The sequence below is a fragment of the Artibeus jamaicensis genome, unplaced genomic scaffold (genome assembly GCF_021234435.1).
Source record: "Artibeus jamaicensis isolate MK-2021 breed Jamaican fruit bat unplaced genomic scaffold, CSHL_Jam_final scaffold_3128, whole genome shotgun sequence".
Classification (NCBI taxonomy): domain Eukaryota; kingdom Metazoa; phylum Chordata; class Mammalia; order Chiroptera; family Phyllostomidae; genus Artibeus; species Artibeus jamaicensis.
The window spans coordinates 729,021-755,909 of record NW_026522036.1 but is presented as its reverse complement, the minus strand read 5'-3'; the positions used below and the strand labels follow the sequence as shown (position 1 = coordinate 755,909).

The window sequence follows — 26,889 nt, the reverse complement described above, 5'->3', positions numbered from 1 at the left end:
GTGCAGAAGGAAGGAAGCGCAGCACTTCTTCACTGTCAGCCCTTGTGCTTTGACAGGTGTCTGGATACTCCCTACTTGTCCAGGCCGTAGACAGCGGCATTCCTGTGATGTCATCAACTGCCACTGTCAACATTGACATTTCTGACGTGAATGACAACAGCCCAGTCTTTACACCTGCTAACTATACTGCTGTGATTCAGGTGAGCAAATCTTGCCTGTCAGGTACTTGTCTTTATGCACTCAGCTTTCTTTCTTTGCTGTGGTTACTGTTCATGGTTCATTATTGTTTTTACTTAATATCAACTCATCCAATCATAGAGCTTGTATAAAAAGAGCTGGTGCTTCTATTGCAACTGATTAATGTTAATGAGTGCCATCACCAATGGGATTCTTTCAAGTGTCAGGTGCTTTCCATACACCTTCTGTCCCCACCATGGCCCCACAAAGTGGAATGGTGGACCAGGCCCCACCGTACAGCGAAGGGACTAGGATCTGAGGAGGTAAGTAGCTCACCCAAGATCAAGCAGCTAAGTGGTAATGTCAGGATTAGAACTGAGGTATGTCTTCAGCAAAAACTATTTTCTCTCTACGGTGAGGTTGCCTTTATCACCACTCTGTGCTATGCTGGCATGGGAGGGAGATTTATACAACTGTGTTATCAGTCCGATGAAGACTGGGGATCAAGCTAGAGCCTCTACTCACTACAGTCACTCTTCCATAAGCAATTTGTTTAGCACTTTAAATCCACTAACTCTTTAAAATTAGACTGCAGGTTAGGGTTACTTCCTGCTAGTATTCTGCAGTCAGAGTGACTCTCTTTCCCATTTATTTTTTTCCTTACTCAAAAGATATTTCATGAGCACACTACTAGGCACTGAGCTACCTCTACTTCCCAGTATTTCTAGAAGCTGAAAACCTGACATCAGGAGGATAAGGAAACCTAGTCCAGGAATAATGTCAGTGTGGAAGACTTAGAGGAGACAGGGATTGATATACTTGCCTTGGGGGGACCACAGATATTCTAAGAGAATCAGCTCTTGTCCAATCCAATTTGGCTTCAGAATCATGCCTCACAGAGCCCCCTACTTTGTGGGTAGAAGGCAAGATGAAAGTGAGCCAGGTTTTGAGGGACCCCTTTGGAGTAACATTCAAGACTTTGAGTCTGGCCATCCATAGCTGGCTCCCCCCTGCACCACTGAGATGTCCTGGAATGAGGCTGAGAGGCAGGCATAAAGCCAGCAACTCTGCTTCATTCCCGCCCTTGTCAGCGAAACCCGGTTCCTTCACCTGGTGGTATTTTGGCTTTCCTCTCCTCTCTGATACTTTTTCCAGCCACTGTGTGTTCTTCTATCTCCTGCTCACAGCTTCACACAGGGTCTACACCTTCCTCTATCCCTCCTCCTCTCAGCCGCTCTTCCCAGGACTGTCCCCACCACCACGTGGCCCTCCCTGCTCTCTCTACCTCAGTGTGCTTGCCCCTGAACAAAGTGGGCTTTGCCTACTAAACGTTCGGTTTGATGACACACATCCTTCAGCTTGACAGTCCACTTTCATGCACGCAACAAGAAGTCCTGAGCAGTGAGAGGACTGAGAACCTCTGTCTGGGAGCAGGGACCATGGCTTATGTCTGCAGCACCAGGGCCTGTCTATGTTACACTTTGTGCTTCTTTCTCAGCTGGTGACCCTAGGGCACGCATTCTCTCTCCTCCCCTCCCCCCACTTCTATAGAGGAAATGGCCTTTATAGATTGAGCAAACAAATCAATGAGACTTCTGTTTTGTGTGGTGCTGAATATGCTGTCAGCGTGACACAGTAAGTCCACGCTGGGCAGAGGCAGTTCCATGACTGATTCCCAAGGGAGAACATGTCTAGTTCCCCATGACCAAAAGCCAGCTGGAGACAAGGAGAAACATAAGGGGTCTTTGAGGTCCTTCTCTCTTTCTCCTTCAAAAAGTATTTCTCCTTTTTTTCAACCAAGACTAATTTTCCTATTCCAACACATGGTTTTTATAAGGCTAATTCAGCACATAAAGCTAGCGTGTGTTGCCCCATGCATGACTCCCCTCCAAACATCAGTGTATCATTGTCTTCATCTCTGTGACCCAAACCCATTTAATCCTAAATCGCTGTCATCAGAAGGCCTGAACTAATGAAACTGACTTTAGGCTCAGGCTGTGGTGATGCTAAAGTCAAAACAGAATGAGGCAAGGGACACACTGCCTGAGCCACAGAGGAATTTAATATGGCATTTCCAAAGCGAGGATAACCTTTGAGCCAAGAAAGAATGTGTTTCTATTTGGGGGGGAAAGCAGAGAGGTTCTGCAAAATACTGCTTGCATAATAACATCAGGGCCTCCAAAAATTCTGATGAAGTTAGGATCTTCTTCTCTTCATTTCCAACTTCATTCTACCCCCCTTCCCTTTTCTCATGAAACGTGGCAAAACTGCTATGAGGGCTGGGGTGTAAAGCCCACTTTTCACCTGGCATATATTTTTGTATATGTACTGGGAAGTTGCCAGGATGCCCCCTCCAGAAGTCCAACACTGTGACATTGCGTCACAGTGTTGGGCTTCAGCATAATTACATTGTGACAAATGTGAGGAAGTGCCTTCTGATCCCCAAAGGTTGATGTTTTCTTGGCCTGTGAGGATTTTTGATGTAATCACAAATGTGAGTGAGCGGCATATATTTCCAGAGCCGTACCCGGGAACTCAGCCCATTTCCAGTCTTTCCAAGGACAAGGCACAGGAACACCATCTTTGGAATCTGTAAATCCACTCGAGGGGAAGTCCTGTGTTCTCACCTGCAGCTCATTGTCTCATGGGGCAGTTGTGGGGAGGCAGCCAAGGATGGGAAGCATGATGCTTACAGATGCCAGCATAGTTTCAGAAGGCACGATAATATCACAGGGAATCCCTGCCTCTGAAGGCCTGTTCTCTAGTGCAGCACTGTCAGCCAGTAATGATGGGGTTTCTTAAAATGTGGAGAGAGGTATAATTTTATCTTCATTTTTAATATACTCTGTTATTCAGGAAAATAAGCCAGTGGGCACCAGCATTTTACAGCTGGTGGTGACAGACAGAGACTCCTTTCACAATGGGCCACCCTTCTCGTTCTCTATTTTGTCGGGAAATGAGGAGGAGGAGTTCATGTTGGACCAGCATGGGACGCTGAGGTCAGCTGTGGTCTTCCAGCACACGGAGTCTCCAGAATACATGCTGCGTGTCCAGGTACGGCCTTGTTCTTGTCCCCGTCAGGCTGGCTTTCTCTCAGACTGGTTTCTGTGCCCATTGGTTGGTTTCCCTTTGCTGAGCAAGTCAACATAATTCATTACCATGCAGGAAAGTTCCCCTTTTAATCTCAAATTCAATTTCACACCAATAAAAGCAGCCTCTGTGTGTAAAATTGAACAGGAAGGAAGGGAAGCATCATAGTTCAGGAGGGACATTCCTGAGGATGTACCAGGCAGACAGTCTCAGGGCCTATATCTGCATTCTGAACATTCCCAGGGTTCTAAATGACCCCCAAAGACAACTAATTGGTCAAGGCTTGCTGCTTTGTACTGAGTAGTATTTGTGATGTCACCCGACTTGGGGAGTCTATCAGTCTTGGTCCTAATGTAATGGAGCCAAATCATGGCTTCTGCTTTTGAAGAGACCCCTAATTGGTAAGTTTTCTCAATGAGACAGGAGAGTACCAAACGCTTAGTTGGCAAAGGCCTCCCAACATCCCTGCTCCCTCAAGGTCATTCATTGGCTTGTGCACAGTGAAATGGGTCAAAGAGGCAGAAGTGACAGGTAGGAAATGGGCATAGGTAGGAGCAAGAAATGAGAGAGCACCAAAAAGTTCCTATCCGTGAATTTTGCCAGTACCAAGAATTGGGTCCCATCAGTGAAAGTGAGTAACTGTATACAGTCACTGAATTTTTGTATACAATTGCCACAGAGGGAAACCTGGAGTCATTATTAATGGTGGTAATAATAACCATAATAAGTTTCATATTGGTATACCATTTGATTGTGTACATTATTTCTTTTGATGAATTATGGCTTACTGTGCTCCATGAAACCTTCCAAATTAATGACTTTTGGCTCTGCACATCAGTGAATGCTTCAGTTGCCACCCGTTCCTGCAACAATATTATGTAAATAATTTTATATCACAGTGTATGTGCTCAAGTGCACAGAGAGATTTCCAGTGCCTTCTCACAGAAGCAGGCATAGTTCATTGCCTGCCCTTTCTGATTTTTACAGAGCAGGTTCACCACTCAGACTCAGAAAACATGAGAGAAGGCTTCCTCCTCCCTGTTTCTTACAGTAAACCACCAAGTCCTGCACGTTTGCCTTCCTAAGGTCCCTGTGTGCATCGGCTACCCTCTCTGTGCCCCTGCCCTGTGTACTCTGCATGGCCTCAGCCCCGTACCACTGCAGAGGCCTCATTGGGGATGAGGCCCCTTGGCTTCAGCTTCATTCTCTTCTGATCCCTTTCTATCCCCTTCAAAGTAATCATTCTACTTTGATTGTCATTCCCCTAAACCAGGGGCCCACACACTAAGGCTCCTAGACTACATCATGCCCTCAGCATGTTTTTATAAATAAAGTTTTATTGGAACACAGCTTGGCCCATTCATTTATATATGCTCTTTGGCTGCCTCTGTGCTGGAACCCTAGCTGAGCAGTTGATAGAGATCACATAACCCTCAAAGCCTAAACTACTCTCTCTTACCTTGACCTTCACAGACAAGGTATGTCAACCCCAGCCCTAAACTAAAATCATCTGGGGCTTCCAAGTGCTTGAAAATGTGTGGGTCTGTGGGCCAAATCCTGGCCCCGACACTTTCAGGTTCTGAATTCAGGGTCTTTAGGCAGACATGACTCTCCAGGCCTTCTCAGGCCAAAGCCCACTAGTCTATTACCTTACACTCAGCTGCCTCATGCTTTTCTGTCATCTTTCTGGCCTCTGACTTTTGAGTGAACAACCTCTGGTTTACAAAGTTCAAACTCATCACTGTCCTTTGAGACCCTCCACCATTTGACTTCCAGTTCAACCTAATTTGCTAAACATATCCTGTTCTATATGAATTTTCCCTGTTGGCCTCTCTGGTTCACATTGACCATCAAATAAATATGTGGTGAGGTTGATAATACAATTAACAACAATCACATTAACTGTCATGTACTAAGTACTTCTGTGGGTCAGGTCTGTGCTAAGCACTCGCAATTAGAGTCTTTTAATCCTCACTATACAAGAATCCTGTGACATAAATACTATTTTACTCACATTAATGATACAAGAATTGAAGCTCGGAGAGGGTAAGTAACTTACTCAAAGCCGGACACGTAGTGAGTGGCAGGACCAAGATTTGAAGTCAAGTCTGTGGGATGCCCAAGCCCCTGCTTGTACGCTGCCTTCCACATACAAGCACACCCCTCCCCAGGTCCAGTTCAGCCCTGCCTCCTTGGACATCCTCCCCAGGATCCAGCCCATGGGAGCCTGCCCTACACTGAAGCCCCACAACAAAAAACTACGTTCACGGGATGTGTGTGGGTGTTCAGTCAGCACCGGTTGTCAGAGTGGCCATTCCATCGATTCTAAAATAAAGAAGGAATACAAATAAGGTTTCATTCAGGATACTAATTTTTTCCTTTCATGCACCGTTCTTTATTCTAAATCTTAATTTTGTGTAATTTCCACTTAACGTTGCTTCTTAAATGTGCAGAAAGGCGCCATCTTGTCCAACCAAAAGGAAAGAATCTGAACAGAACAAAAGTTTTTCTTCTGCCCAGGCCTGGTAGCTTAGTTGGTTAGAGCATCTTCCTGATTTATTAAGGTTTGTGTGTTCGATCCCCAGTCAGGGCACATATAAGAATTAACCAATGAATGCATAAATAAGTGGAACAATAAATCAAGTTCTCTCTCCCCTGTTTCCTCACCCTCCCTAAAATCAATAAATAAAAATTAATTTTTATATCCAAGAGGGAATGCCAGTGCTATGCAAAATTAAAACAAGGCCAGCCTGTTTTAGGCAGGTTGGATCTCATAGCACCTTCTAGCCTCCATCACTGCTCACCCCTACTGGCTTTATTATGTCTATACATGTCCTTGTCTATAACAAAGTGTGCATATGGGGACTAAAGGTGACAAATCACTCCTCTTAAATACACATCTGCAGCATTTTTCAGACTAGTGGAAGGAGAAGTGAATGTGGTAAAAGGAGAAGACATATTGCAAGTTTTGTTGTTTTTTAAATGATTATGATTTTTTCCTTAGTTCCTTGTCTTCCTCTTGGTTGTTTCAGGCAAAAGACTCAGGCAAACCCCAGCAAGTTTCTCACTCCTACATCCGCATACGGGTCATTGAGGAAAGTATCCACAAGCCCACAGCCATTCCTCTGGAAATTTTCATCGTCACCATGGAGGACGACTTTCCTGGTGGAGTCATTGGGAAGATCCATGCCACAGATCAAGACATGTATGACGTGCTCACATTTGCCCTGAAATCGGAGCAGAAAAGCTTGTTCAAAGTTAACAGTCATGATGGGAAAATTATCGCCCTGGGAGGTCTGGACAGTGGCAAGTATGTCCTGAATGTGTCAGTGAGTGATGGTCGCTTCCAGGTGCCCATCGATGTGGTCGTACATGTGGAGCAGCTGGTGCATGAGATGCTGCAGAACACCGTCACCATACGCTTTGAGGACGTGTCCCCCGAGGACTTTGTGGGGCTGCACATGCACGGGTTCCGGCGTACCCTGAGGAACGTGGTCCTCACCCAGAAGCAGGACACCCTGCACATCATCAGCATCCAGCCCGTGGTGGGCACCAACCAGCTAGACATGCTGTTTGCCGTGGAGATGCATAGCAGTGAGTTCTACAAGCCGGCCTACCTGATCCAGAAGCTGTCCAATGCCAGGAGACATCTGGAGAATGTCATGCGCATCTCAGCCATCCTGGAGAAGAACTGCTCGGGGCTGGACTGTCAGGAGCAGCACTGTGAGCAGGGCCTGTCACTGGATTCCCATGCACTCATGACCTACAGCACGGCTCGCATCAGCTTCGTGTGTCCGCGTTTCTACAGGAACGTGCGCTGCACCTGTAACGGTGAGTGTGGCATAGAGTGCCCTCCCACCTCACCGCCTGAGATTTGAGTAGACTGGGTTACCATTCCTGGTAAGTGTGCATTTGCCCATTCACTCACTCAACAAAATATTTACTGACTACCTACTATGTGCCTAGAAACCATGAAAGATTCGGGGGCTATGGGGGTAACAAGACAAGCTCAGCCCCCACTCCCATGGAGCCTACAGCTTCTGAGCAGCATGGACAAACAAGCTAGCTTGAGCACATGCAATAAGTATCTTTAGGGCAAGTACCAGGTCCTTGCAGAGGAGCCAATCCAGTGGGAAGGATTCCTGAAGGGAGTATCTCTAGGCTGAGATAAAGCATAAGTAGGAATCAGACATGTGAAGACAGGTAGGGGAAAGGGAGCATTCCAGGTAGATGGGTACCTGGTATGAGGAAGGCTTAAGGGCAAGAGAGGAACCTGCACTGAGGGGATTGAAAAAGATTTCCTGTCACTGGGAGCAGCCCAGAGTGATGACAAATGAGACTTGTAAGCAAGCCCAGGACCACACAAGGGTTAGCCAGGATGAAGATCTTAGAAATGATCCCAGGGCTATGGGAACCATTGGCTGAGTTGAGGTGAAGAAGTAACAGGGTCAGCCCCATCTTTCCCAGAGAGCATGCTGGCTGCAGAAGGGGATGAAGTAGACTGGGTCAGGCCAGAGGCAGGGAAACAAGTTAGGAAGCTATTGCAGAGGGCAAGTCAGTTAGATTTGCTTCAGTGGAAAACAGGCCAGACATCCGGGAGCACAGTCGGGGGATGGATTCAGCCCTCTGAGTAGCAGAGATGGAATGCTTCATGTTTGTTGATGTAACTAGAGCCACTGAACCTTGACCTTTCCTGGTCAGAGGCCATAACTGCACAGAATAACATGCCCACAGTGGTCAGCGGGAAACATTGTTCCCTCCCTCTTTTCTTCTCTCTGACATGCGGAGCTATAAATTCACTGCTCTCTTCTAAGAAAATTGCACCCAGAGTACTTCTAGCCAGAGTGAACTTGGCCCAAAGGGACTGTAGCCAGAAGAAAGGCCATTTGTAAAACATCCCCCCAGATAATTAGGGACAAGCGGGGCCCCTGGCCTCTTCCCTTGTGGGAAGTTCCTGGCTGCAGTTTGGAAAATAAGCTCATCAGAGAAAGACCATGGAGATCATGGCTTCCTTTAAGAGACATTTTGACAGCCTCCAAGCAGCCCGGAAGAGTTCTAGACACTTACTCTGCACTGAGTTCTGTTTGTGTTTTCATCAGGTAGAGGCAGTGATGCCTGACCTGTTGAATATGTAAATTAGCCCCAAAATAAATCAAAGCATGCACGCTAGGTGCAATGCCTTTCTGGCAGATACCACCAACATGCAGGATTTATGAATGCCAGCTGTCTGAGTCACACCTAGATTTCTCCTGTAGGCAAACTTATTTATGCACCAAAGCTCTGCTGGGGCTTTTGTACAGCATTCACAGCAAGGCTCAAAAAGCATTCACCACAGGACAGTTGCAGACCTATCAAGAGAAACTAAAGCAGCTAATTAGTCCTTTAGCTCTGAAAATGTGTTTCATTCAGCAAAAATCTGTGGAGGCAATAATGTCCTAGGCACTGAAGATTCTAAGTAAAAAAAAAATGCACAATCCCTGCCCTCGGGAGCTGGCTATTGTGAAGTCAGCTTGCGAGTACCTGTTAGCAATAAAAATGTTCTGGTAAATGCTAGGACATACAAAGGACAAGTCCCGATTGTGGGCAGAAAAAAGTTTTCCGTGACATTTGTATACCAGAGATCACCTAGGTGTTGGGCCTTGAGAGGTGAGTATGAGTTCATCAAGAAGAGACAGGTCGGGGGCAGAATTGGCAGAATTTCTTCACAGGAGAAATGTAGAAGGGTTGAATTTAGTTGGCAAGAGGGGGTCTTGCTCTGCATTTTACACGAGACACTGATGTTTTAAATGCAGCAGGTTTCAAGGTGTGGTCCTTGTCCAGGACTCCTGTCCTCTGGTCCTCGCAGATCTTCCTACTGCCGGGAAATGTAGAATGCTGGATTTTTTTGTGATTCAGCCCCCAGACAGCCCAAGAGGAAGCTTCGGTTTGAAAAGCAAACATTTCTTCATTGGGAACTCTGTGCAGGAGCTCTAAGAGTCTACCTTGGAGACTCTTCTCACCTTCAAGTCACTCTTATAATTAAGCTATAATCTAAAACACTGGATTTTAACAGTGAAAGGAGCCCAACAGGTCATCTGGCCCAGTCTTGTCTCAGCAGGTGATGTATGATAAGTTCCGTTTTATAAATGTGATAGCTCTGTGCCTTGCCCAGGGCTATGTAGCTGGTGAGAATGGCAGGCTGATTCAGTAAAGGTAATTTAGAGCCCCTATTGTATTATCTGCATCTTAAGAACAGAGACTTCCATGTTTTATGTGAGTCATAACCCCAGTACTACATACTCTGTGGGAATACTCAAATAACCCCGTTTTCCTGGCAGACTGATCTCCAGACTCACCACAACCATCTCCAGATAGCAGAGGGTCTCTCAGACCGCAGTGCCCGTGGGGCTTCCTAGAAATGCCCGTTGCTGAGCCGCACACAAATATATAATGAGAGGTTCTGGGTGGAGCCTCAGATCTGTACATGTAGCCTGGGTGATTCTAATACTAGTGGTCAGAAAATCAAACTTTGAGAACTGTCACAGCAAGATAAAGCAGAAAAAAATTTTTTCTCCAGGTTCAGGGGGCAAGCTTTTAGATATAATAGTAACAGCTCTCTCACTTCTTATAAAGTGTCCTCTCAAATAAAAATACAGTGAAGAACTATTAAGGAAAGCATTAGGCATTTTAGGCCTCTTCTCATTTATTGGAAAGGAGATATAACTGAATTCAGTAAATGTCTCCCTCAACTCACACAAACATACCCATAGCCAGTGTCAGTTTGCCCTGGAAGATCGGCGGACTCATTCAGCGGACCTTCCCATCACATGGCGGAACAATTGGAATGATAAAGGCTACATAGTAATATTTGTACAGATTTGGCCTCAGTAATTATCCTTCTCCTAACTTCTTTTTCTCATGCGGACTTTTTGGGCCCAATTAACATCGTTAGCCTCTTGAACCCAAATGCCAAGTTGCTCTGAGAAAATGAGAGCAAACTTGACTTTTAGTGCCAGTTGGTTCATTAAATCTCAGCCACCATCAAGCATCACATCTGAACAGAAGTTCAAGAGATACAAAGTTCTGATGTTGTGAGATCGTGCCTAGTTAACTTCAGATGCTAGGTGGACATCTGCACTTGGCTGAAGAAACCCGACACTGACCTAAGTAAACGGGTGCGACAGACGCCCTTGAGCCCCCACAGAAGCAGTGAGTGGGCAGAGCTCCAGGCGCAGTCCATGGGGCTGGGCTGATTGTCTATTTTGGAGATTTTTCGTAAGTCTGGTCCAGAAATATATCAAAAAGGAAACATTTGTCCAGGAGAATGAACATGCTGTGAGGCTATCAGCGTTTAAGACCAGTGTGTTTATGACTGATGGTGGAAGTAGAAGCTCGATCTGCCCATTCCTGGTTCAGATGTGGGACACAGAATGGAGCCCAGAGTTCCCCATAAAGTGGGTGGAGTGTTTGGGTGAAGCTCACCCCAAGCCGAGGTGACACAGCAGCAGCCGTGCCTTCAACATGGGCTATAGCACTGTCATAAAGGTTTGCTTGGGCAGGTAAAGGGAGCACTGAAGCCCATTGCTGAAGGTCTGAAAGAGTGCCAGGAATCAGGCAGGACATGGAAAGACAGGGTTCCTGGCCAAGGAGCCTTAGAGCAAAAGAATGGAGGTGAGAAATGGTGCAATTCAGTGCACAGGTGAAGGCAGGGACAGACATGACAACTAACATTTACTGAGCCATGACCAGTTACCATCCTGTTTTTTAGACATACACATATGTAGTTGCATTTAACCCTTACAATAACCCTAAAGGGCGTGTGTCATCAACTTTCTTCAAAAGCTTAGGAAACTAAAATCAGAAATATCAAGGTCACAGAGCTAATAAACGGCCAAGCAAGGACTGGCCGTCTTACCTACTCGACCCCACTACCTCTGCGCAGACTTGGAAAGAGCCTGAAAGTCACCGACTGTAGACACCCTGTCTGCATTACTCCTGGCACAGTGCTTCAGCCAGTGTTCACACATCCTGCCAGGTGCTCACCACCTCACAAGATGGACCTGGTACACCTTCTCCCTGACAGAGCACCAAAGTCCACCTTTTTGTAATGTCACCCGAAGCCATCCTCAGCAGAACCTGACCTGTCTGACTCCTCCTCTATCGGCTGCCATCCAGATATCTAAAGGGTAGTTATTTTGAGCTCTTGAATCAGCTTTTCCTAGTCAAACAGCAGAAGTTTCTTAAACAGATAGGAGCTATAAAGAGTTGCCCCCACTACCCAGGAGGTGGGACACAGAGGAGACATAAAGGGGGTGCCCTCAGTCCTAATTAGAGAGAGAGTCCACAAAAGGCGTTGGAAGCAATACAGCTGATTTATTGGGTCTATGCCAGGCAGAGAATACATTTTAAGGAGCAGTGGGGAGGAAGATCCAGGGATCTGGGCACCCTTTCATTTGCTCATTCACTCTGCCTGGAACGGAATATTATGCCGGATCCCAGTCAGGGTGCTGGAGAGATACAACGGTGAGTGAGTTGGACATGTTCCCCACCCACATGGAACATGACCCAGCAGTGGTCAGACCACGAGGAGCTCGGCTGAGCTGGATGGTGTGAAGCCAGGACAGTCCTGAGAGGGACGTGGACAGGACAGGTAAGCAAGCCCATGGTAGATAGGCAGCCATGGTAATGTGCTTCTAATAAGCACAATAAAGTCAAGTGAAATGATGTAGGCTTCTGGGAGGCACTAAGATACTTAAAAGTTAGCCTTGATTTTTTTTTTAAATAAAGCAGACAAAAATCTGCGATTGTGCTCGCTCTTGGGCTGGGGATTGTTAATGCCGATTCTTGGAGGACAGCCAGCAGTCCCAATCCCAGAGGTTTCGAATAGCCTCCACTATTGTCTCTAAATCTTCACCAGGTTTCTCCTGCAAACTAGAAGGTGTCCATCTTTCATTCATAACATATGCATCTCTGCAGACCCCTCACGTCCAGCGTGCGAGTCTGAAAGTGCCAGGAGAGGTCGGAGGCATCTAACCCAGTGGTGACACAGCTTCTCAACGTGTGGATACCTCCTCGCATATTGAGCTCACGCACAAATGCCCCAGAGAGGTTGTCGTTAATGAAACTACTCTTAACCTTTAGCAAAATCATCCAGAAAATAGGACTGAGCCGAGAAAACACCATCACAGATGATCCTGTGCTTCTGGGAGAACCAGAGTAGACCATTTCAAAGCCAAGAGACCTTAGGAGAAGGTGTTTTAAAATTTCATGCAGACCAAAAATTGAGGGGAAGATTATTGACTTCTGTGGCATTTGCCAAGACATAACACCTTGGCAAAGCATGTGAATTCAAGGTGCTTACCATTTAGTTATTGGATTCTCAGTATATTGTTAACCATTAGTTATTGGATTCTCAGTATAATTAGGCAGAGACATAAATCAAGAGTTTGAATGAGCTCATAGTGGTAGCTGTAATAATCACAGCTAGATATTGATGTGTTAGCTAAAGGCATTGAGTTAATCCTGGGGGCTGTGGGAATCCTGGGGAGAGGAAGAGAGAAGAGTCATTATCTGTGGTAGCGAGAACCTTCTAAAGCCTCCAGAGGATTACCTTTTTTCCTCGCTGCAGTTTGCAAAGCTCTGAAGCTTCTGCTAAAGTGAATTGCACACTGTTAACTTGGTAGAGAATGACCTAAATTTCCATCTGAGCCAAACTTCAGAAGGTGGGAAACCTTCTTTTGGAGAGTGGCTGCATTGTGTAGACATTTCTCCTCGCAGAGAGCCTGCAAAAAAAGAAGAGCTACAGAGTGGGAAAGGGGGTCCCATGGCCACACGTGGCCTGCGGCACTGCTAATAAAAAGCTCCAGGTTTTATTCTGTGCCTCTCATGCACTCAGTATTTCATAAGGCCTGTCAATTTACAGGCCATGAATTGGGCCCAAAAAGGACAGCAAGAAAAAGATGACACTGGAGTTCAGGTCTCTGCCATGTTGCTGAGTCAGCTAGTGAGTGTCCCCACTTTGGGGACCTTGCAGTGATTTGTTTCTACTATAAGTGTTTTTTTCTTTGCAAGTTGCTTTCACATATATTAGCCTATTTAATTCTTACAACCTTATGAAGAATCATTATCCTCACTTGTCAGAAAAAGTAACTGAGACCCAGTCTTTTTCAGAGCCACGTAGTAAATAAATGGAATAAGTAGTTGGGGCCAAAATCCAGGTCTGCTGCTCGTCAGAGCAGCACCATGTTCTGTTACACGGCCCCACCTTCCAGAGGGTCCCCGGGAATGGGGGACAGCGCCTTCTCCGCCTGCTTTGTGTTCTGACAGTTGCTAAAAATGTCTGCTCCTTCTGTCCTGCCCTGACCTACCACAAATGGCGTCAGTTTGTTTGATGAAGTGGGATCTTTCTGCCTCACGCTCATCCTGGCAGCAGATTGATGGGTGCCAGGAGATGCCGAGCATGTAGGTCTAGAGTTCTCATCCCCATAAGCTGTCACTGATTAAACAGCACAGCTAATTAAACCTGGATTATTTAATGATAGTTAATAAGATGACTTCCTCCCAGAAGCCAACAGGAGCTGACGCTGCTGTCTCTTCACTGTGACTCGGAAGCTGGCGAGGCACTTTCCACCACAAAGACAGGGACTGGAAGGCTCTCTGCAGTGGAAAGTGTGCACAAGTGCCTGAAAGGGCGTGATGTAAACGTGATTTCTAAAAACAAGGGGACCCCTTGGCAAACCATTACCAGTACACTGGATTTTATGTTGCCGGAGAAGATAATGAAAGATGTTCATTATCCCCAGGAATCTGTCTCCAGGACCCAGACCCGGGCACATCTGAAGTTGAGGGACGTGGCATTTTTCAGGGTTGGCATTTAAAGATCAAATCCTTCTGACAACACCTGTTTCAGAAAGAATCTCATTTCTTGTCTCAGTGCATAGGGAAGGAAGAACCAAAACACAGCATATGGGGAGGATTTAGTTTTGGAAAACCTGTTTGTCGGTAACTACAAGTCTTGCTGTACTCGAAATAGACTGCACTTTAGGCACACGCGTACCCCTGCTCCCACCTAGGAAGGCCCTCCAGGGACCTTTACAGGGGCCTCCAGGCTCACACCTGCCTTTGTGCTTCCTTGAACCACAGGAGAGTGGGCTGTGAGCACAGCAATCTGACAGCTGCGGCTGGAGACCACGTGTTTATGGCTCCTCCCATCTCAGCCAGGACTGAGGACAGAACCTGAGGATTTTTAAAGCATCAGGAGAAAAATACCTCGCCAAGAACTGACCTCTTTATCTTGAAAAAAAACTCTATTTTTAAATAGAATAGAAATAGAAATAAATAGAAATACACATTATTATATATCTAACATATTTATTTTAGAACGCATATGTCATAATATTTGTATTAATATATTTGTATATATCCTCCAGCTAGAATTTTCACAATAGGAATTGGCTCTAACGTAATTCATTAATGTGCTGCATGCAATTATATGAGTTCTGTAGTCATGACATAAGGAAAAAAGGTGAAGAAGAGCTATGGGTTTGAACTTCACTTGTGGGTCCAGGTGGTCCCGTGATTTAACCCAGTGTAAGTGATGTGAGTGGTAAAGGGGAAACCTGTGCTAACTACCAGGGAAGCCTGTGCTAACTACCAGGGCAGGACTGATGGTAAAAGAAAAGGCCGAAACATGTGAACAAAAGGGAGAAGTGCCCAAGTGTATATTTATTTTGAAATATAGTGTTTAGTTTTTATTATATACACTTATAACAATTTTTTTAAAGTGACCATAATTCCTGCATGAGAAGTAGCTTTGCTATTGTGGGTCTGAAATTATCTAGCCCTCTTTTCCCCTTTGAATCGGTGGCTTTTTAACTGGATTTTTGATGATGCAAAGTTTCTTAGCACTGTAGCCATCACGTTAGAGCAGAAAAGATTATGTAACAAATAAGCTGTATCTGAGAAACGTAGACGTTTGTGGAAAGGATATCCTTAGGCTGGCTAAAATGGGAGTAGAGAGAGGCATGTCCATGGAATGGGACACACCCAGCAACTGGTTTCTTAAAGATCTAAATTACTGTTTCTGTGTCTAACTGGAAGGAAATGTCCAGATAATCCAGAGTTAAAAGGGATGCATTTGTTATTTATTCAAGCACGTTGCCGCCTCCATGTGACAGAAGTCAGCATGGGGTTCCTTTTGCATTTTGTAAGCATATACTAACCAGTCAGCATTCAGGAGCAACCTAGAAGTGTGCACGCCGTCAGAAACAGAGGGGGCCACTCGTGGAGACAGCCACGGGCCAGCTGTGAGAGTTGTGAACTTTCCGTGAATAAATACAAACACAGGGATGCAGTTAAGCCACCAGCTGTGGTTGGTTCGTGCCCTCATTCATTCTCTCATCCTTCCAGCCCGTTTAAAATGCCCCTTTCCTACGCAAGACTTCTGACATTCTCCCACGAAACACAATTTTTCCTTCTCTGGGGCTTCTGTTGCACTCACATACCTCTATGAAAGTGGTTTCCTTATCCTGCTGTACTGGTGTGCTGCTGTTGCCTGCGGGGAGGAAGAGGCAGGATCATTTCCTTCCATCTTTACTGAACAGGCCTATTGCCTCACTGGTCCTGAAAAATTATTCGTTGAATGAATATGCACCAAGAGTTATTTTAAAACTGGTTATGAAAAAAACCCTTGAAACAGATCATAAGGTGGTTGAACAGCTTTTTTAAGTTCCATAAATATTGATAAACAAGTGGCAGGAATAAAGATTTCTTGGAACCAAAATGGGAAGATGTGTTTCAGGGCAATTATGCATTTTTAGAACCATTTGTAGAGATCGTTCTAAATTTTCAGTTGAAAATCCCTTCATCTTCGAAGACTTTATAAGCTGGACCATTGCCAAGAGTATCATTTTTGGCTGAGCTCTAAACCAGTGGAAAATAAGATTTATGAATTCTGAGTTTGCTGCTGCTACTTGTACTGCTCCTCTCAAGGATTACAGGTTTTAAAATGTTTATGTGTTGTAAGCATTAAGTTTTTGCTCACTCCTGGACAAAGAAATGCCCGCACGATGGAACCATATGCTTACCGGTGAGGAAATGGCTCGAATGGAGAGGAGTGTGGGAACAGCCCAGGTCTCACTGGGCAGAGAAGCTGCCGATGTCCAGCCTTGCTCTAGGTTCCCAAGAAGGGGTGTTCCTGAAGGCCACTGCTAACCTAGTTGTGGGTTATTTTTTAATGTCTCCTGTTCTGTAGTTCTTTTACCACTTAAACTCTCACCAGCTTGAAAGTGGCCTAATTACATCTGAAGTACGAGGGCCTGTGGAAAGAGCAGTTCGGTCAGTGGGCCCATGTTTGCTATGGCTGCAGTTCCAAAATGACTCACTTGGGGCCTGCGTTCTGCCTTCGTCGGTTAATCTGCTTCCCGGGGTTTCCTCCGAGAGGGATTAACCTTTCATCTCACTGGGCTGTGGACGTGGAACAAGCAGAAGGGAAGCCTCCCTTTGCCAAGGACAAGTCTATTTTTGATAGCTGCTAAGGCACATTTACAGCTAATCGATACAATCCTATTGTAGCAGAAGGGATTAGGAAACAATGTGAATTCTGCTTTCACAATTTATCATTAGTTTTATGATACTTCTCTTTTTTTTAATTTTATTTAGTTATTTTTCAAGTACAGTTTTTTTGTTTATTTCTCCCATCCCAGGCCCCCCACCCCCGCCCTGTGCTCTTTAGAAAAGTAGCCCTCCCCTTCCGAGAACAGTAGCGGACATTTTCTGATGTCTACTCCTAGTTTTCCAGGGCAGGAGAGGGGTGTGAAAAAAAAGAATCTAAACTCAAGTGATGCATTCAAATGGCCACCGCATGTAGGAACCCCACTCCAAGAAACACTACCAGAGCTGCTGTACAGTGAATTTTTTTCTGCTGAAGCTGGACCACTCACAACCTTAGCATATTTTATCCTCAAACAGAAAGCTCATTTACTCTTTGCATCCAACCAAGTGGAGTCTGGCTACAAGCTTTCAGCAGATGCAGGGGTGTTTGATGGGCACCACCCCAGATGAAGCCCATTCAGGTGCTCCTGCTTCTGGGCAGCCTCTTTGCCTCTCAGCTCTGAGCCTACAGAATTGAGCTCTTGAACCATCCCTGCGCTTCCTGGAGTGCAGGGTGATTCCCTTTGTCTTGATCATGTATATTCTCCCTTTGTCACAGGAGGGCTATGCCCAGGGTCCAACGATCCTTGCGTGGAGAAGCCGTGTCCAGGGGACATGCAGTGTGTTGGTTACGAAGCCAGCAGGAGACCATTCCTCTGCCAGTGTCCACCAGGGAAACTTGGAGAGTGCTCAGGTGAAGACTGGGTTGGAATGATGAGGGTCTAAGTTCATATTCCTGAAGCACTTGCCCTTGAGTAAATTATACTTGCCCTAGCCCTTCCAGAAGACACGTGTGTCTGCATGCAACATTGTCCTTCAGAATGGACCATCGCTGACATCTGCCCTCCAAGGTGCTTGGCATTTATTGCAGCTGCAGCCTGGGCTAAGGACACATGCAGTGACTGTGGACTCCTGATACAACAGGGAGGCCACACCTGTGTTTTCAGTCATGTCATGTGGATGAGGATGTGAAATTGTGGTGAGGCAGAGGAGTTGGAATATCTGTGGCACGACCTTTGATGTTCAGAGGGCTGCCCAAGGCCATAACCCCAAAACAGAGACCAACAGAAGGTAGAGCTGAGCCAGTGTAGTTGGCCTTCCAGTGGGTAAGCCCAGGCTTGAGCACCAAGTAAGCAGACTCTCCACGCTCCAGTGGAGACATCTTGCTGACTGCGTCTTCCCCAAACGGTGTGTGCTCACTCTCCTCCGTGTCTTTAAAGAAAGAAAGAAAGGAAATCAGTAGTTATGTTCTTTCAATCCAAATGATCCTCTGTTTCTGATCTTCCCTAAGTTTCAGTACTTCATTTGATTTATGTATTCTCTATGACTTTTTTTCTTAAAGAGAATATTGTTCATTTCTGGTACTAATAAAACCCTCTTTTTGGTAGAAGATACATGTAAAACATAGGAACACTGATACCCATTTTGGAACCCAAGAATGTTTTGAACAATGACTAGAATAGTAATTACAGTGGAAATAAAAAATGATCCTGACTAGTGTGTGCAAGGCACCTTGCTGAGCGTTGGGTTCTAGAAAGTCAGCCTTTGCAAAGAGCAGCACTGTTCTTGAAAATAAGAGCCAAAGCTCTTTCATAGTTGATTTCAGGAATGGAGCTGCCTGTTAAGTGAAGGGATCACCAGCGTATTTGCTTTTGAAGTCATCTGAGGCTTAGACTTGAAAGACAGTTATGCTGTCCCCACCCCAACTCACACACCATGCACATCGTAGGCGGGTGTGCAGGGTGACAATAGAGCCGGCCTCCTAACTTCAGAAGTCTCTTTCTGCCCATCTCCCTTCTCCTTTCTATATAGAAAATGTTTGATTCTCCACAATTATCGTCCATGTGGTATATTTTCAAACTTTCCACCTTTCACCCCAGCAAGAGAGCTTTTCAACCATTACTTTGCTTGTTAAAACATAAAGTTGGAGACAGTAAAAAAAGAGGGAGATGTGAGGAGAGCTAAAAATTCTAGAAAGAGGAGCCTTGAAATTAATGGTCAGAGGGTAGAATCGTGGCTGCACAAGACTTGAACTTCCTTTGTATCAGTTATCTCTGTTAGCATCAGTGCAAATGCCCCGTCTCGGATACTCGGCCTTAGGATACGTGGGGGATGTGGATATTCTTTGAAAATGGCCATGATTTTCCTTTTTCCCACATTCACTAAAGTGCCTGAGTGACGGGAGTGGGTGTGACGAGCTGTCCTTTAATAGAGCTAATTTTAGAAGGTGGGAATTGGGAATTTAGCGACACTGGGAAAATTCAGGTTATAGAATTGACCAAGCGGCTCTTGTCATTAGGCAAGCAAGACGTTTTGGCATCTGACTAGTTAATAGTTTTCTTTTTTCACTTTGAAATTAGAGTGTGACCTGAAATGGAGAATCAGTTTTTAATCAAAAATGGTTTCTCCTCAATGCCTTCATTAACTTCCCATGGTCTTTAATTAACTTGCCTGGTAGTTGTTGGGTGATTTCATGTGTCCCTGCTCATTTCTGGAAGTTAAAAGCATGTGTGTCTTCTTGTTATGGTCTTTTCAGGGCACACTTCTCTCAGCTTTGCTGGAAACAGTTACATCAAATACCGGCTTTCGGAAAATAGTGAAGAAGAGGACTTTAAGCTAGCTCTGCGTTTGCGAACACTGCAAAGCAATGGGATTATAATGTACACCAGAGCGAATCCCTGCATAATTCTGAAGGTAATTAGAATGGGTTATCTTGTCCCGCAGTCAGTTCTCATGTCAGTATTTTGGCTCTTGGTTGGGGGCTGCTGAAATCATTTTGTCTTTTAAAGTCGGAAGACCAGAAGCAGACTTTGGGGCAAAGAGAACAGCAGCATAACTGGGAAGTGTGCCAATGCCCTGTCTCCTTTTGCACATTCAGTCTCACGACTGGCTGTTGGCAGATGGGGGCATCTCTCTCTAGAGTGGGTTCAAGGGCCAACCCCCTTTAAGCTATAATCACTCAACAGTTCGTTAGAACGTATCTCCTAATCAATTCCACGGCGAGGGTAGTCCTTTAAAAAGACTGGCTGTGTACTCTTCCATTTCTGCTGACCTCTGAAAGCAACTTCTGTTCTTGCTCAAGTTGAAGTTGGAGATCTGGGGCACAGAAGATTCCATATGTGCCATCGTGACACAAGTAGCCCAATTTTGAAAATAATTCCCAGCCTCAGGAACCCTCCACAGGCAGCCAGATTTCCTTTAGAGCAAGTCTGGTGTTTGTATTCCACTCAGAGCTTCTGGTGCCTTCATGAAAACAGCAACAGAAATAATACCAGAAGCTCTACATGCATCATTTAATTTTTATTATATAGTTAATGTAATACATTTGTTGTATGTGATCACTCCATTTGATGGAGAAGCTAGGGGCTCAGAGAGGTTGAGTAATCTCCCTAAGGTGTACAGCTCATAAGTGTCAAGGCCAGGACCAACATTCCAGCCTCCCTCACTCCAGGCTCTTTATCCCCATGCTCTCCCAGCTCTCAGTGTGGCCACTGCATCTTATCATATCAGAAATCACATTCTGAGCATCTGTAGGGCAGATGAAGTCCTCCAGCATTGTTAGGTGGAGCAATAAGAAGGAGGGAGACATGCTTAATCTGACACTGTTCTTGCCAGGGTACCATACCAGCCCATTGTAAGTGCATTTGGAGATATACAGAGTGGGTCCAGCAGGAAATGTCAGTGGAGATGGCTGGAAATGTTTCCTTCCTTGGATTCTATCGCCAGGTTCAAATGGAATCATGGTGGACCTTTCTAGCTTCCGTCCTTTGATTGTTTGATAGGTCACATACAAGTCAAATAGGTGCCCAGACTTTAATTCCAGAGGGAGAGAAATGAACGCCAGTGGCTTCCCCTGTGACATAGACTTTTACTTGCCCACCCTGGTATTGTCAGGTAGCACTTGGTGGCCAAGAGTGAGTGCAGTTAAAACCACAATGAGATACCACTTTACACCAGTCAGGATGGCTATAATAGACAAAGCAACAAACAACAAATGTTGGAGAGGGTGTGGGGAAAAGGGGACCTTAGTTCACTGTTGGTGGGATTGCAGACTGGTACAACCATTATGGAAAACAGTATGGAATTTTCTCAGAAAAATAAAAATTGACCTGCCTTTTGACCCAGCAATTCCACTGCTAGGATTATACCCCAAGAATCCTAAAACATCAATTTCAAAGAACCTATGCACCACAATGTTCATAGCAGCACAATTTACAATAGCCAAGAGTTGGAAGCAACCTAGGTGCCCATCAGTAAATGAATGGATCTAAAAATTGTGGTACATATACACCATGGAATTCTATGCAGCAGAGAGAAAGAAGGAGCTACTACCTTTTGCAACAACATGGATGGAACTGGAAAGCATTATGCTGAGTGAAATAGGCCAGGCATTGAAGGACAAATACCATATGATCTCACCTTTGACAGGAAGCTAAAGAATAAAACAAACAAGCAAACAGAATAAAAACAAAGACGCTGAAATAGAGAACAAGTGGGTAGCGACCAGAGGGGAGAGGGAAGGGAACTTAAGGGGAAAAAGGGGGAGGGATTTTGAGGAACAAGTATGAAAGACACAGAGATGAGGACTGGGGGGGGGGGGGAATGGGAGGGAGGGGGGAGACCGGGCGGGGGGGTGGGGTGGGATGGGAGAAATAGATAAAAAAAATATATACTTGAAAAGTAACTAAATAAAATTTAATATTAAAAAAAAAAAGTTGGCTACTTTTGGGGGGACTCTCCCACTCTCCTTTCTCATTCAGCCCAGAGAATTTCAGCTCTGGAAAGGAAAGTGGTGTTTTTAAGTTATTTTTATTTATTGATTTTATAGAGAGGAAAGGTGGGAGAAAGAAACATTAATTTGTTGTTCCACTTATTTATGCATTCATTGCATGATTTTTATATGTGCCCTGACTGGGGATCTAAAGCAGTGTTTTCAAAACACTCACTCTGGAGGTGTACTTTTAGAGAATAGTTTATTCAAATCAAATATTCATGGTGTAAGGAAAAAAAATCAAAGACCTAAGCCCTGTCTTTATTCTCTCCTGGCCCCAAGGCACCCTGCCCTCAGTTGGTAGATCACTTTCTAGCAGCCCTGAGTGGTGGGGGTTGGCATAATTGCTTGGAAAAAAATCTCTGCTTCTTCAGAGCTACCAGCTCCTAGGGGTTCTGCTTGGGTGTCACTGATCTTTCTCTTTCCTCCTTCAAAAAACCTGGTAGTCATGGAGCATCTTTCTGAGGAAATACTCTCTATTAACAAATCTCTTATATTGTGTTAGATTTGAGAAGGAAGAAATATTGGACCTGGATGGCTTGACCCTAAAATAGAGCTTGTCATTTGACACCTCACTGGCAAATGTCTAAAATGTTTAGATCCCTGAGGATAAAAAAGAAGAAGAATTAAACCTTTAAGGCAGCTCTAGCTCCTAAGGTAGATTGTATTTCATGAAACAAGCATGTTTCTGAACGTTGTATAAATCGATTCTCTATAAATGGAATTCTAATAAACTAGGAACAGGTACTATTTAAAGGGACTCGCCCATTAATCCCTTTGTGGGGTGAATAATCACCCCCAATCTGTCTGTTCTCTGAGTTTGCTTTTCACATGTTGGGTTTGCCCAAAGCAGGACACAGCTGTACTGACCTATTGCAGATATTCTCCTATAGTGGCCGGGAATATCCATCCACTTATGGGATTTGAACAAGATTTTTAGCTTGTGCAAGATTTAATTTCATTGGCTTTATGTACAGTATGTAGTTTGTACTTTGGTTCAATGACTATACTGAAATGCATTGTTTAAATTGCACTCTTGGTTGTTTATATTTTCCCCCTTAGAGTGCATTCTCTAAAAAGTACTTAAGACAATCAGTGGGGTAGAGGGCACTCCCTGAAGACAGCTAAAGAATTGCACAGAGAACTCAAGGAGTGAAAATGCTCATGGATAGGGAGCATTGCTACCTCTAAGTAGCGGTGAAGGTGCTCACTCGTCTGTCTGCCACTGACACCCAGTTTCCCTCCAAAACAGAGTCCAGGCTTACCATGAACATCCAAATGCAGCAAAATAAAAGCACCATGAAGATAAAAACAAAATATTAAGAGCCAACCAATGAAGTGGGGAAGGGCAGAATATGGTCGTTAAACACCTAGACCCAGGCTTTCTAATTCAGTTGAACACAAACCATGACTCTGAGTTTCCTAGCAGCCAAAGCAAGAGTGAAGATGGCGGGACTGGTCCTGTGGTTGTCCTCGAACCTGTAAGGAAAACACGTCAGACCACCAGGAGAGATTTGCCAGACACAAGTAACTTTTTCCCTATGCCAGATTTTAGGTCCAGTATTATGGCAAAAGCACCCATCCTTGGTTATTACTATAAAAATATCACATATTTTATCTTTGAGAGAAGTTACGATGATATAGTGCTTCATTTTGGTGATTCTCAAACACAGCTAGTTACCATCCCAGGGAGATGGTCAGGGAAAGCTCATTCAGCCACATGGAGCGTCCAGATCTTTCTACCATGGGTCAGAGGAGTAACAGGGAAGCCTCCCACAACATTCCAGAATTTCAATGGTCTATATAAGAGGAACACTGAGAAGTGGGTTAACATGTTACAATAATAACATACCTAAAAGTTAATGAAGTATTTTCACATACATATGTTTTTATTCTCACTTTCCTGTGGGTAGATACAGTGACTCCTTTTCTCCCTGTGAGGAAGCTGAGGCTCAGAGAGATTCGGTGACCAGCCCACAGTGATGGCTGGTCGGTAGTGGATTTGGGCCTCTGACCGGGGCAAACAGGCTGGGAGCCCAAGAGTGTTCATAACAAGAAGACATTTGGAGGGCTGGGATGATAATTTACTCATTCATTTATGCATTTAAAACGTACTTTTGAGAACTTGCTGTGTGCCAGGTAGAGATTAATGGCAGCCATGAAAATAGGTTTGTTAAAAGTCTCCTTTTCAAAGAACATGTGGTAACCACCCTTACAAGTTTAATGATAATAGTAAATTTTCTTTAGCCACACACCAAGGATCTGAGGCAGTAAGACTCTGTCACATAATTTAAACTTTTTTACTCAAAATCCTACAAGAAGACTTCTTACAGTTCTGATATATTGTCTCCCAAGCCCAAGCCACTGAAGATCTGAGTTAAAGCACATCACCAATTTGAAACAACCCTAAGGACTGAAATATCTTATAACATGAGATATTAGGGCCACACTCTCTGAATTATGCATTTCATTGCAGAAATTGCCTCCTTCCCCTTACCCGGCACAATTTCAGATCATTGCTGTAGACTTTTCTTACAGCTTCATGCACATCTCAATTTCAACTAAAATAGCTTGCCCCCTGATTTGAGAAAGCTTTGTTCTCTTAAAAGAGAGATCCTTTAAAATTGAGTAAACCCTGTTCTGAATGAAGACAGAGAAAAACGAAATATGATCATAGTATAATTTTCCAGTCTGAGAGCATATGAAAGTACTCTTTTCTCTCTCTGGCACAATAAACTCGTGAACTTGCAAAAGATTAATGTTTTGCAAGGCAGCTTTCAGCATCAGCATTCTAGTTTGTCATCTAAACAAGGCTTAGAATTTTGAAGATACAAATGAGCTTTATTTTCAAAAAGCTGAGGATCACGTAGGCCTCTGGTTTCCTGTGCATTCAGTAGTGTTACTGCCGAAAAGTGGTGTTACTTTTTCAACAGAAAAGAAAAAAATGAAACTTACCAGTGCTCCATGTCAGTGTGGGATAATTGTGTGGTTCTTAGTTACAGAGCTTCAAACTATATGAGCACATCGGAGAAACGTCAGCTCTCCTGGGTGAATCTGTGACTTGGTAAAGTGTAGGTTTGAAGGGGGAATGGACCAAGTACTATATTAATCAAATACTTCCTTTTATAAAACCTTACATGAGGTGCACCTTCACCACCAGATTTTCCTCGACAGACTAGGGACACTACTTTGTAGCCACAGAGCACAACAGCAGATGGACTGTGCAGAAGAAGGTGGTCCCCAAAGTTGCATTTGATCATTTTATTACTCACATCGAAATACAAATATGGATATGTATCAGGAGCTGTCACTAAGCAAGTATTCTGGTATGATTTGCAATATGTATTCAGTCCATTTTGCTGAACAAAAAAGTGACAAAGACAACAGCATAGATTTCTCATGAAAGCTCTCTGAAAAGAAAATAAATATTTGTCTCCAGTTTTCTTACATCCATACATTTGTATCACAGAGCACAGTGTGTATGTACTAACAGTGTCTGAGGTGGCTAACCATTCTACAGTGGACATCGTCTCCTTGTAAAATAAGCCACTGCAGCTGTCTCTGCTCTGCAGATGAGGGATCCCAGACCCAGAGAGGTCAACCCGGTGACTCTCTCCAGGTGACCGGGGTGATGCAGGACGAGGCCCCAGTCTGATTCCTCATTCCTCAATTCCCAGGGCTCTGCCTGGTTCACAGAGCTTCCTACCTCTTACTTAGTGTGCATGTCTATGTGGCACGAGCCCACAAAGTTTATGCAGAAAGAGAGGGCAACAGGGAATCCATGCAGCCACAGCGACAGAAATGAGCCCCTAGGAATGAGTTGTCTGTGAAACATACCCAAGCATAGGTAGAGATATATAGTCTATTTGTGACAGTGAGTGAGGCTGCGAGAATCCCTAAGGGGTCTATCTCAAATTAAACATTTCGGAAAGACTGGTTCAGTGTATTTCTATGAATTTACATGCTCTTTATATCTCCTTAGCTCTTAGCGACCTGGAAAGTCTGTCTTCCTTTTCCTTCCTCTTCCCCGTTTGGAAACAGAGTGTACAGGAACTTATTGCCAGAAGCATATTAAAAAGCGCTTTGGTGTCCTTCCCCACGCAGATCATAGACGGTAAGCTGTGGTTCCAGCTGGACTGTGGCAGTGGCCCCGGACTCTTGGGCATCTCAGGCCGCGCCGTCAACGACGGGAGCTGGCACTCGGTCTTCCTGGAGCTCAACCGCAATTTCACCAGCCTGTCCCTGGACGACAGCTACGTGGAACGGCGCAGGGCGCCCCTTTATTTCCAGACGCTGAGCACCGAGAGTACCATCTACTTCGGGGCCCTGGTGCAGGCAGATAACATCCGCAGCCTGACTGATACGCGGGTCACGCAGGTGCTGAGTGGCTTCCAGGGCTGCCTGGACTCAGTGGTGCTGAACAACAACGAGCTGCCCCTGCAGAACAAGCGCAGCAGCTTCGCCGAGGTGGTGGGCCTCACCGAGCTGAAGCTGGGCTGCGTGCTGTATCCTGACGCGTGTGAGCGCAGCCCCTGCCAGCACGGGGGCAGCTGCTCCGGCCTGCCCTCTGGGGGTGAGTGCGCTACGCCCTGGGCACCCTGTAGGGGCAGGGGTGGGTGAAGGGATGGGAGTGGTAGACTTGCGGGAGGGCGGGCCCTCTCTCACACCTGCATAACCACCCCAAGTGCTCACCCAGAGACCAGCATTTAGCCAAGATGCCAGTAAATCTTCTTAATCCCCTTGGGGGGGATTGAGAGCTTGGCAGTTAATTCCAGGAGTGTCCAGTTTAGACAATCCATTTGCAACAACCCACAGACTCTGTGGCCACTGGAGTCAGGAGATGCTATCACAGCTGCCCCTTCCTTTGCCCACCCCACACCACACACTTCCAAGCCTTGGCAGCTTGGAGGAACAGGATCTCCTTTTAAGTTTTTACCCTGTTGAGTCACCTGCATGTCACTGCAAGTGACTGGTAGCAGTCTGAGTTATGAAGACCACGTGACAACTGGCACAAAACGCTTCCACACATAGACATATAACTTTACCTGAAGCTAAAGGGGTGCTGTGGCCATGAACCCCCTACCTCAGGAATAGAAATATAGTAGAGATGCTTTTGAAATGTGTATATTAAAGATAAGTCTAGTGACACCCCTCCCTACAAAGGAGTGGAAAGTCAAGAATAAGGAGAGGCCGATTTACATGAAATCTCCAGATGGAAAAAT

General features: G+C 45.1%; 1 protein-coding gene across 2 annotated transcripts in view; it reads left to right on the top strand.

Annotated features, from left to right (window-relative positions):
• Positions 1 to 26,889, top strand: part of FAT3 (FAT atypical cadherin 3) — a 649,640-nt gene that overhangs the window by 600,342 nt on the left and 22,409 nt on the right. For both annotated transcript variants that reach the window (XM_053656923.1, XM_053656924.1), the window contains 6 exons: positions 57 to 200; positions 3,034 to 3,231; positions 6,300 to 7,098; positions 17,456 to 17,590; positions 19,433 to 19,590; positions 25,772 to 26,240. In XM_053656923.1, the coding sequence (XP_053512898.1) occupies positions 57 to 200; positions 3,034 to 3,231; positions 6,300 to 7,098; positions 17,456 to 17,590; positions 19,433 to 19,590; positions 25,772 to 26,240 (1,903 nt within the window). The remainder of the gene's footprint in view (positions 1 to 56; positions 201 to 3,033; positions 3,232 to 6,299; positions 7,099 to 17,455; positions 17,591 to 19,432; positions 19,591 to 25,771; positions 26,241 to 26,889) is intronic.